The following is a 12,101-nucleotide window of genomic DNA, read 5'->3' as shown; positions in this document are numbered from 1 at the left end:
AGCCACGGCTTCAGTCTGTCAATTTTAAGCCACCTGGTCCCATCTGGATTGCTGGTGGTGGGCCCTTGGCCTTGCTCCTCTCTCCTCCTTTCCTTTTATCTACTCCTATTTTTTTCTCCTCTCTGCTCCCCTCTGTCCCTCAGGCATCCCTACCTCACCCCCGGGATTCTGCCTCTTCTCTGTCCAGTAAAGCTTGTTATAAAAACGATAGCTGAAGCTTTTAAAGAGTTATCTAACTAAAATACGTTTAATTTAGTTCGGGCTGATTTGACGTTGGCAGTCTAAGTTAACATTACCTGACACTCTTGTCCCTGCTCCCCCTTTCGCTGCTGTGGCTGGAAATGTTTCAATAAACTCATCGGATAAAAATAAATCAAAGTCGAAGACGGATAAATATAGCCATATTGCTTGCACTTGATACAGTTCCAAACAAACTAGCTCGCTAACTTGCTAGACTAGTAACGTTATTTAATCATGTTTCTATCATCAACATAGTTGTGGATATTGGATAGCTAATTGCCGTTACAATTGTGGCAGCAATATTATAGATCTAAATGACGTTAGTAGGGTTTTTAGGTTATAGCTAGCTAATGTAGTTAACTAGTTGGCTAGCTAACGTTAGTCAAGCAAACAAGCTGATGTACCTTTCTTGCAGTTTCTCATGCAGGTGCACTCTGAAGTGATTGAAGTGAATTGTGTTTCACGCCGCAGAGTGTCTGTCTGTATCGAGCACTGGTCACTTGCTCACTGTGTTTCTTGAGTTGCAGGCTGCCTGCCACAGCTCACAGAGCTAAATAACCTTCAGAACAGTGTTGAACCCAGACAGATCATCTATTTACCAATAAAAGCACATGTGCTTTACAGAACTTTTTTGAAACTATGTTTGGTAGAAATGGGATGTTTCTTTTTGTGTAGCGCCAATGATTCTGCCGTGGTGCAGCGCCACACGTAAATGAACGCAGAGGAAACACTGTTGGTAGTTTTTAAATCTGTGGCTGGTGGACTTTAAAAGTAAATTTTATACCCTGGTAGTGAAAACAACCTGAGATGCTCACAAACTGTCTTGGCTTGGCACTTAGGGGGTGCAATTTCACAATCTGAAATTGCATTTCTGCCCCCCCCCCAGTTGTATAATTGGAATGTGATACAAAACGAGGCAACTGTGAGCTTTGGGACCATGCGTACACCTCCGAGCGGTCGGGTAGGCTGTTTGGAGTGTATATCTGACTGGATAAAAAATAAATAATAATTAATTATCATGTAGCTCAGAGAGGGAGAAGGGCAGATCTTAAATCACTACTTTCATTTTGCATTCGTCTGTGTGCTTGTTTCAGTTTGCATTCGTCTGTGTGCTTGTTTCAGTTTGCATTCGTCTGTGTGCTTGTTTCAGTTTGCATTCGTCTGTGTGCTTGTTTCAGTTTGTTTCTGATGTCACGTAGGTTACGTCTTCATATTACAGTATAATGTATAGGTGGCATATGATATTCCCAGATACGTGAATGTGGGGTGTGACTGTGTCTATGGAGACTAGTTTGCTGACTCTGGGTTATCCCAGGACTGCCATTGTGAATGAGAGGGAATCTCTTTGTTTACCACGTGGAGGCTGAAACAAAGGGCCCGTTCGACATTGTAGCCGAATTTAAAGGCGAGTCGAGACTGACTAACCTTGCATCATACATAACTACTCTATATTATTTGTAGATCAGTCACTCACAATTTACCCATGATACATTGCGGTGTTGATGCTCTCAAACACAACCAAAGGCTTAATGAACATGCCTACTGCTGTGAACCCAGTGTTGCATCATTGGAGTCTCCCGCTCCTGACTGACTGGTGGATAACACATGTCTCTGGTGCACCCTCTACTGACTATTCCATTTAATTTGACTTAATGCATTCCATGATTCCCTGCTGGGAACAACTTGAGATTGTTCTAATAAAAAACAGTATGGAGAGGAAATGAAAAGAAAAGGACTGGGGTCCAGATTTAAACTGACTCCTCACGTCAAATGATTTACACTGTCTGGGACTGACTGAGCTCATGTTAGTGTTGGAAATGGTCTCATCAGCAGTCACTGAGTCACTGCTAGTATCAAATCACTGGATACTTTATTATCAAGCAGTAGTGTTGTTATGGTATGCTGTGGTTCTGCCACTTGCCACAAGAGGGAACCTGGTAACACTGATGTCGTTGGGAGGTGAGGCTCCTGTTCCGTCATACGTAACACATTCATATGTGATTGTGAGCAACAATAGGTTGTGTTTGTTTTAACACGCTGGCCAGGTGATGGTGGTGCATATATAGCATGCATAGCCTTGTCTTGCATAGCTCTTCTAAGAAAGGTTCAGTGGCTCAGCTCTAAGGTGAGGAAAATCAGATCTGTGAACGTGTTATAACTGTTTACAGGTGTGTCAGTGTCCCTCTCAATCTGTCAAACACCCACAGGGAGAAGGAGAGAGCAGTGAGTGGGTGCTCCGTGGCGTATCAAACACCCACTCCCATCTCTTTCAATCACTCAGTTTTCTCTCTCTTGTTCTCTCTATCAATGTCTTGCTTCATTTGCTTCTCTCAATCGCTATCAAACACATCTCACTAATGTGTTTATTTTGTATTGAAAAACCTGTTTGGCAAATGATCTTGCTGCCACCGTCAGTGCTTACCAATGATATTTCATGCTTACCATTTGAGTATGGTTACATGCACACAATTATACGATTATTGTGAATAGTCATATTAATATAGTTCCTTTAAAGCTTTTCCATGCTTTGCAAGAATAACGATTTCCCTAATAATTCTGTTTACATGGCCTTAGGGCTGTCCCCGACAAAAACAAAATATTGGTCGACCAAGAGTCATCTGTTCTTTAGACCAGTCGATTGGTCGAAACACAAGGATATACAGACACATCCTATGTGTTTTAATAAAATCAACTTTATGCACTTAGCTTGTCTGATGCTTTAAGCTCACTGTTTGATGAAATAATTAAGACACACATGACTAGAGGGAGTCCAACCATAATTGATTTGATTGTACCTGGCAGGGCTCAGACTTCCTGCGCTGTGTTTAAAAAAGAAAATGGCAGCGAGTGGCTGTGTGACTAGCACCTGTTGTCTCTCTCTCCTCCCTGCTGCCGTGACCACCACAGAACATCAACAGTGTTTATCGCGCTGTCCGTGTTGCTGAAGCTGCATCATAATTACAGGCATTTCTGACTGAGAAGTTGTTACCGAAGTACCTCATTTGTTTAGGAATAACATTCCCTGTTCCCTGACCTACAGAATATCATAATCACATCAATCAATTGGTTATAACAAACTCTGAACTCCATAACAGGAAAATGGATGCAGAGGGTGTGACAAAACCCAAAACTGGGGAATATTTACTGGTTGCTCAGGAGGTAAAGAGAAAATCAGATGTGTGAAATCAGTTTGACTAGTTGTGAAAAATACTGGAGATCAAGAAAGTTGCTTCCATCTGGCCACTCTACCATAAAGTCCTGATTTGGTGGAGTCCTGCAAAGATGGTTGTCCTTCTGGAAAGTTCTCTCATCTCCACAGATGAACTCTGGAGCGCTGTCAGAATGACCATCAGGTTCAAAGGGTCTGAATACTTTCCGAATGTGCTGTAGACAAGTGTGCCTTTCCAAATAATGTCCAATCAATTGAATTTACCACAGGTGGACTCCAATCAGGTTGTAGAAACAGCTTAAGGATGATCAATGGAAGCAAGATGCACCTGAGCTCAATTTAATTTGCAAACATTTCTAAAAACCTATTTTCACTTTGTCCTTTATGGGGTATTGTGTGTAGATTGATGAGGGGAATAAAACATTTCAAAAAACATTTTAGAATAAGGCTGTAACATAACAAAATGTGGGAAAAGGGAAGGGGTCTATATACTTTCCGAATACACTAAATATAAGTATTGAAATCTAGGCTTAAGTTAAGGTAGTAAGACTAAACAGGATACGCTCTTAGGTTTACAGCTCGAAGGCAGCTATACTAAGATGACTAATGACATGACTTATTATAATGATGATTGTAATAAGGAGATCACGAAAAAGGAAGGTTATTATTATAAATATGATTTTTCAGACAATCTGGAACAGTGTAAACAACTCTAAATAAATGATAAATAATACCAGAGAGGGTGTTCTAACAAAGTAAAAAAAAAGTGTGAAGCCTTTTATTACAGCATAGCAAAGATTGAAAACAGCCAAATTTGTGAAGTTGTTTATCCGACATGTAGTTGCATGTGGCTTGGTGCTCACGGAATCAGTAGGCTGTTAAACAAACCGGCAACAGAAGCAGAACATGTCTTATTTCTGTAGATATACAGTATATGGATTATTCATAAAACCAGGCACATTAAGCAGTTAGGCTATTGATTATAGACCTAATAAAGTTAGTTTCCTCTCTTAGACAATTAAGGCAAGGGCTGTTTTCTCGTCTCCTAACTCCACCGCTGCCATATTGTTCTCAACACCAATATGCTGGTTAACTTTGCTATTATGCATATAGCAACATGGTCTAGGAAAAGGCGCCAATTCAGCAGCGCACTGATGTTTCATAACCGCGGACAGCGACCACTATTTTTATTATGGTTGCATCTGTTCCTATGTAATATAACCATTTACATTTTCAGTAGTGCATGTCTTTTTCGTTTGTGTTTTTATTGAATATTATAACATACAATCTACTTGCAGTGAAGCCGCTCAACATTTACATCACATTAGTCATCTAACAGACTCCCATCCAGAGCGACCCACAGAAGCCACCAGGGTCAACGTCCTGCTCAAGGGCATGTCGACAGACCCCCCCCCTCCCCACAAGGTCAAAAACGGGGACCTGAACCAGAGAACTATCACCCCCCGACTAAGCTCCAACCGCCAGGCCACCAGCCCTCCAAGATCCCCCCCACAATTCCCCAAGAGCTGCCCCTCAACCATCTGACCCCCCCCCCCAAATGCACCAACAAAATGAAAAGAGATAAAAGAGAAAGAAAAGAAAACCGAAAACATCCATGCAAAAAAAAAAAAAAAAAGACATCAAGGACAACAAAAATCATAACAGCAAGGCCAACTGAATATGTTTGAGTGCATGTATGGCACTATTTACATGTGTGTGTCCGTGTATGTACACGTGTGTGCATTTGAATGAGTGTATGTGTGTATATGCATGTGTACAAACACCTGTGCGCTGTATCAGCCTCAGGCAAACCGGTATTAGCTGTGACAACACTGCACCTCAGTGTCATTCAAACATACTTTTGTTTTGTTTTAGCACGTCTTAGTCATGGACTGTGCCACCCCTACGGCCTCCACAATGGATTAGTCCACTCAGAAAGGCGCGAATCAGGCTGGTGTCTTGTAGGCTACACCATGAAAAAATGTATTTTTCTTCTTTTTTTCTTTATTTTTTTTGCAACTGGTCAGCTAAAGAAATCTCGGTCGACCAACAGCCGATCGACCAAACAATCGACCAGTCGACTATTTATTTCACCTTTATTTAACAAGGTAGGCTAGTTGAGAACAAGTTCTCATTTACAACTGCGACCTGGCAGTTGTACTAAATGGGGTCAGCCCTACTTGACCACAAATGAAATCAGGCTACATGATGGGACTTTGATAAATGCAGAAAATCGGCTATCAAAATAAATGTTTTTATCACAGTGACCATGTTATTTTTATGGAGCATATTTGATTCTGAGTTCGGACATAAAGTTTGTATGCAAAATATAGTCCGTTTTTCCAAACTCACTTCACTCGTGCAAAAGAAGGAAGCTTGCACTGCTCATGCTAGCACATGCCCAGATCAGATACCCATCTATAACTCTGATTAAGACGTTTACATGTCCTAATAATAAATAAAAAATACTCAGAAAACCAGGTGTTTTAATCGGTGTATGTTTACTTCGAGTATGACTATACGTCGATTTAAGATAAGGAGAGTAGCGTGTTTACATGACTAATGCCATACTCTGCCTACTGCCATAATCGGTTTAATATCAAATGTACTCACTGAGACTTCCACATAAGATACAACATTCCTATTCATTCTAATTCACCAACTTACACAGTGATAAGTAGTTGGACAGAGCTTTGTGTCTAGTGAGCCTGGAGCTGTGTTTGTTTATTGGGAAGGAGTGGGAGTTGTGCAGCTGAACTCTCTCTCTGCTCTCCCCCCCCTCTTACTCCCTCGCTCTCCTTTGCTTTCCTCTCCTATTCAGCTGCTAGGAGACAGGGGAAGAATGAGCAAACAGGTTCTCCAACTAAACTCAGATGCATTCATTTCCCTTCCCCAAATCCCCACCAGCTCACCCACCATATTAGGAGGCTTTTTCCGACTCAGTTGAATTCCTTCATTATCATTCTCATTTAGTTTTGTTGTATTAGGAACAGGCAATGTGACACACAGAGAAACCAAACCACTCTGTTATTCTGCTGTCACTGCTTTAATTCACATGCCTCTGAATGTTGTGACAGTTCCTCCTTATCTATTGTACTATATATCACTTTCTCTGTCTCTGTCATCCTGTTGCTCTTGCTCTCACTCACTCTCTCACTCACACTCACTCTTTCTCCCCTTAGTAAATGTCTACAATTTAGGGTTGTGTCTGGTAGCCGTTAATGGGGTGTGTTGTTGGACTGGCTGCTTCACATTGAGTGCGTCTCAGTCTGGGTTGTGTTTAACTGAGAGTTGTGGGTGGGTGGTGCATTCTAGTTTGTGTCCTCTGCTCTTAGTGTAGTGTATTGTAGGTATGCTGAGGTCAACAATGTGCCTTTCTAAAGGGAAATTAATCTGACTACTACCCTTCTAGACACTTCATGATAACATCCTATTGTACCTAATCTGGGCAGATATGTAGTATGACTGGGATTATTCATTTAATGACTACTGTGTTACCGTTGTGAGCGGATCTGGTATGTCACCACCATGTGACCTCCAGAGGAATGTGTTTAATGGTTGCTGATGATGACACTTTGTCTTTGTTGTCAGGGAGACCACGGAATAGGCTGGAGCCAATGGACACTATCTTTGTGAAGCAAGTGAAGGAGGGAGGTCCTGCCAACGAAGCTGGACTCTGCACAGGTAACTGATTTAACGGCAACGCACTGAAATTGTACCTTCCTATGTTCTCTGTGGTTTTTGTCTTTATCATAGCTAGGTGACGTCATAGAAGTAATTGTATTATAGAATCAATATATTAAAGCAATTTTGTGAGTTTTGGAAAAAGAATATCATCATGACTGTATTCCCCTACGATACAGCAGGACTACTATAGTTATGGTGCACTGTTGGACTTAATGTTGGTCCAATCCCAGAGATCTGTAAATTATGATTTCAGTCCACCCTATGCTGGGCAGTTTCCTCCGAGATTCTCAGTAGTTTGATCAGAGATTCTCAGTAGTGTTCTCAGATGTTTTCTTTATTTTTCTGTCTGAGGAGTTGTGTTAGTAGAGGCAGAGAGCTCAGCTTCCTCAGGCACTGAATTATAGTAAACACACATCAGATGACTGATCAGTTTCCTTTCCTCCTTCCCCTTTGACTGTCAGCCTAGTAGGGAAGCTGCCTCTTACTGAGCTAAGGGCCTACTACCCTATAACCAGCACAGGTTCCTCTCTTCAAAGACACACAGACCTGCCATTAGTGCTGTGTCACTCACATATTACCAGTCTAACTTCTAATCCTCTCTCTCCTTCTAATTGTCAACAGGAGACAGGATAGTAAAGGTGAACAGAGCGAGTATCATTGGGAAAACCTACTCTCAGGTCATAGCCTTGATCCAAAACAGGTGAGGGCTCAAAATAAAAATACCTTTATTGTTGTCAGTGACTGATTTCCTGCTTGTCTTTTGTTATTGTTTACCTTTTTTTGGCTTTGTGTTTCTATTACAGTGATGCCTTTCTTGAACTCTGTGTTATGCCAAAAGATGAAGACATACTGCAGCTGGTAAGTTTGTAAAGATCATTACTGCAGTGATTTAGTCTCTTCCTATATTTAGCCACTGTAAAACAGAAGTACTTCTGTCTGCGTCTCTTTCCACTTCTAAGTCATCAACTTAGTCTCTATTATTGTGATCAAGCATTAGATCAGTGAAGCAGTTCTAGTTTCTCTGTGAAGGGTGTATGTGGGGAGACTAGTCCTGCTCCAGAGGGGACGGGCAGTACCCTGATGAAACCCCCTCCCTTCAGAGTGCTCTATCTGGGCCTCATAACCAGGCCACCACAGCCTGTCCTCTCCACTGACTGCTGCTGGAGCTCCAAGTGCTGCTAATGCTTCTCTGCTGCAGGGCTGACCTCATTCTAGAAGCTTGAAGGGTCACTTTGAGAAATCAACACTCTCACACACTTAATAAACTCACACACACTTAATAAAAACAAAAAAAACACACCACACAAACACACACAAACTCTTAAGTCTCGACTTTTGACATGGAGAAGAGTTGCATGTTAGTAGGTCTGAGGCAAGATGATTGTTTCTACTCGGGGGAGAAATGATTTAGAATCTAAGCAGCTGGGTACTGGCATAAATGCATATGTAAATTAAAGCATGCTACAGACTCCCTGCCGGTGTCTGTTTCTCGCCCACTATGTCCTTACGCAACAGGGATCAGCATCAGACATGCTCTCCAGAGCATGTGACAGGCAGTACTCCAGGTTTGCGCCTTCACAGCCAATCACCCACAGCCAAGAGTTGATCGTTACCTTTTGTAAAAATGTTGTGCACAAATGTTTTTCCTCTTTCAAATAATCACATTGTATGAAAGCGTTTTCAGACATTCGTCTTCTGGCTGATCAACACATTTTGCCATGGGGCTGAGAGAAAATTAGCAGTTTAATTTCCTGTAATAATAAAAAAAAAGAATAACAATAATTGTTTTTATTGCAGTGGCCATGATTTAGTAGAGCCGGTGCGCCGCTGCTAAATGCATATAGGGGAAACACTGGCACTCATAAAGCATTGACTCTCTAAACTTTTGTTATCTCTCTCGCATTGGTGAGATCAAAATAATAAGTCAAATATAGAACGTTTTAGAGAAAGGAAAGAATGCCGTTCCTTACTAATTGTGAACTCCACATGCACTAATAAAAGTTGTTCATCTTAATGCATACCATCTCTCTTAGTACAGTTCTATTCAGAGAGGTTGGCTGTGTCAACACAGGTTCCACCCTTTTGCACCACACTAGCTGACCCGTCACACCTAGGCTGTTGTCAACTGTAGCACAAACTGTCCCCATCAGCTTAATGACTCCAACTCCCTATTGTCTAACAGCTGAGCCTATTAACACCGTGTTGGAATGTTTACCTTACCAAAGGCTCTGTGGCCACTCATTGACACATGCTCCCTGTCGCACAGAATAGCTAGAGAGAGGTTACAAAGGAATTGGCCATGGAGGCATTGCTGCGTAAAATCGGTGTCCGGTATAAATAGTTGAGCAGAGAGCCTAAGAGGTTCAGCTTGTCTTCTGCTGACATTTCATTTTAGATTAGCACAGGGGGCAGGCAGAGATGGGTGTCAAATGGAGCTCAATTGATGCCGGAATAGCAGGGAAATTTAGGTTGTAGGATACATTCTCAAATTTGCACATCTGAAACTGAGATAAACAACATCTACTGAGATTGTGGGAGTTTAGTGCTCTTGGCAGCCAGTTCATTCTCTTCACCTCCCTCCCTCCATCTCTCTGTCTCTCTCTCCTCCCACAGACTAGTCTTGCATGTCTCTGTACTGTAGCAGTGAATTGAGTGCAGTTGAAGGAAGCCCACATGACGTTAGCTCCTCAAAGTAACGTGTGTGTGCCTCCACTCTCTCTCATTAACTTTTCATGCACAATAGCTACTGGCAACCAGAGGTGCCTGATAAGAATTCTGCTCTAGGTTCAGTAGGAAGGTAAACTCAGTTGTCTGAGCTGCTACATATCTGTGCGTAATGAGTATACGTGTATAAGTAACAGAAAGAGGAGTACTCGCATAGTAGTATTGTCATTTAAATTAACACTGTGGAATCATCTTAAGAGCCTTCATTGTCTCCCTTACTCCTCAAGTCTCACTGTTGGCTTGCCACAGCTGACACCATCTAGGAATGAGGGGGGGTTGGATCATACACTGGGTAACTGTCCTGTTAAGATATTTCACAGAAAGCCTGAATTAAAACAGCAAGCTTCAGTACCTGAGCCCCTCAAGCTGGCATACATCATCATAGAAGAGCAGAGCCTGTAAACATCCACCTATTCCCTCTGCTTCCTCTCCCTACCCTCCTCTTTCCTTCTCTCCCTTCTATTTTCCCATCCCCCACTTCTCTACTCTCTCCCTCTCCCCTTCCCTGGGCTGTGTTGCACATCTGTTGCGTTAGCTAGCGGCCGCTGGTCCACAGTGCTAGGATAGTGGGGTGTATGAAAAGGCTAGCCACTGCTGAGGCAGAGTATCGCACTACTGATGCAGCTGTGCCTGGGCTGGAGGATTAACATCGCAGCTCGCTGGGTGGCTGACATTATTAACTAGAGGAGGAGGAGAGAGACTCCCGTACACACACAGAAAACCAGCTACAGTGGAACACGTCAACAGCAGTAAAATCAGTGGCTTAGCAAGAGAGACGCTGAGTGAGGGAGAGGGAGGGAAGATCATCAAACCAGCTGTAGTCAGCTGACAGCCCCTTAGTTGTGAACAGGTTGATGCTGCTGGGAAGGAGAGCAGAAGAGGATGGGAAGCAGTATCATCTGAGCTGAATGTAGAATCAAGCAGCTGCTTCCGTCATGTGAGTGATACCAGATAGAGGGAGCGAGGCAGGGATAGAGAGTGTGAGCGATACCAGATAGAGTGGAGGCAGGGATAGAGAGTGTGAGCGATACCAGATAGAGAGTGGAGGCAGCAGCTCATCCAGTAAGTGCTGTAACCTGGCTGCTGCAGTCGGCTGGAGGGAGCAACAGCGAGATGGAGAGCTCGGTGTTGTCGGAGGCAGCAGGCTACTTCTGCTCCTGCCACCTACACCTCACCCAGGTCAGACTGGCACACACAGCTGGCATCGCTAATATGACAGTCCTGCCACGGCCAACGTCCGTTCCCCGTTTTCGCTTTCCCTCGATGTGGCTGCAGTTCTGATGGATTTTTAGTGCTTTGACTCCAGAGCCCTGGCATCAGTGATCAAGACTACCACTTTTCTGTTCTCCTTTTTTTTTTATAGTGTGTCTGTGTGATTTGCTCTGCTGCTAGCCTTTTCCCTATTCTTCTTCTTCTCTCACTGCTCTCGTTTTCTCTCCTGCTGTAACGGTAGCCTTTTTCACGGGAGACCACTGATCTGGTAAGCAAGCTGCAGCAGGGATGATGACAACCACTTCACCACACATGTTGATGTTGTGCTCCCCCCTGTCTAATTTTCTCTTTGTATCGCATGTTGTCATGTTTTTGTTTGAGGATGGGTTGAGGTAATGTACTGTTCTCACATAGCTGCTTTGCTAGTTAGTAGTGTCATTCATTCGATTGCCATGGTAGTAGGCTAATTCCAGGCTACTTCTGAAATGGAAAGCTATTCACTAGGTTTGGTCACCATATAGGGAATAGGGTGCCATTTCGGACACAGACATTGATAAAGGCCCTTGACCCGTGAACTCTCCACTGGTGCCCTATTGGTGAAGGGAGGGTCTAGTGATTGCCTGTAGAACACTGATTGTGGATACAGTTGAGACTTACGTAACAATCGTAATACAATGCCAGGCGCTGGGGTTTAAAGTCCACCTGATTCTGACGTGTCACTTTTTGTGCTTGCTAGTTGCAAGACAAACAGAGAAAAATAATATGGAAAGGCATTTGACAAATGGACGAAGGCTGCACAGCCAGCTATACGGAATCTACCATTGATGGAATCTGTATGTGATGATCATTGTCTGCTGGCGTTTCGCTGGAAGGAGTGTTGAGGTATCATTGTTGGAGTGTTGAAAAGCTGCCTGGGAGTATGATAACAGAGGTTAAGTTTAGCGCTGTGAGGACAGTTGTGGGTTCTGGGCGTCTTCCACCCCCCTCTATCTCTGTGAGTCTCAGGTCTCGCTCTAACAGTGCCAGTGCTGTCAGCCAGAAGGTGGGTAAACCAAACAGATAGGCTACC

The 12,101-nt window shown here is 43.1% G+C and overlaps 1 protein-coding gene across 4 annotated transcripts in view; it reads left to right on the top strand.

Annotated features, from left to right (window-relative positions):
• LOC139550691 (rho GTPase-activating protein 21-like) overlaps positions 1 to 12,101 on the top strand; it is a 71,943-nt gene that overhangs the window by 26,142 nt on the left and 33,700 nt on the right. For 2 of the 4 annotated variants that reach the window (XM_071361763.1, XM_071361762.1), the window contains exons 5-7: positions 7,001 to 7,093; positions 7,718 to 7,796; positions 7,900 to 7,954. In XM_071361763.1, coding sequence (XP_071217864.1) covers positions 7,001 to 7,093; positions 7,718 to 7,796; positions 7,900 to 7,954 — 227 coding nt within the window. Of the gene's footprint in view, positions 1 to 7,000; positions 7,094 to 7,717; positions 7,797 to 7,899; positions 7,955 to 10,337; positions 12,075 to 12,101 lie in introns of those variants that run through there. The other 2 variants (XM_071361765.1, XM_071361764.1) reach the window with 2 other exon arrangements.

Source organism: Salvelinus alpinus, chromosome 23 (genome assembly GCF_045679555.1).
Source record: "Salvelinus alpinus chromosome 23, SLU_Salpinus.1, whole genome shotgun sequence".
Lineage (NCBI taxonomy): Eukaryota > Metazoa > Chordata > Actinopteri > Salmoniformes > Salmonidae > Salvelinus > Salvelinus alpinus.
Note: the sequence above shows the minus strand (reverse complement) of the source record. Positions and strands in the feature narration are given on the sequence as shown.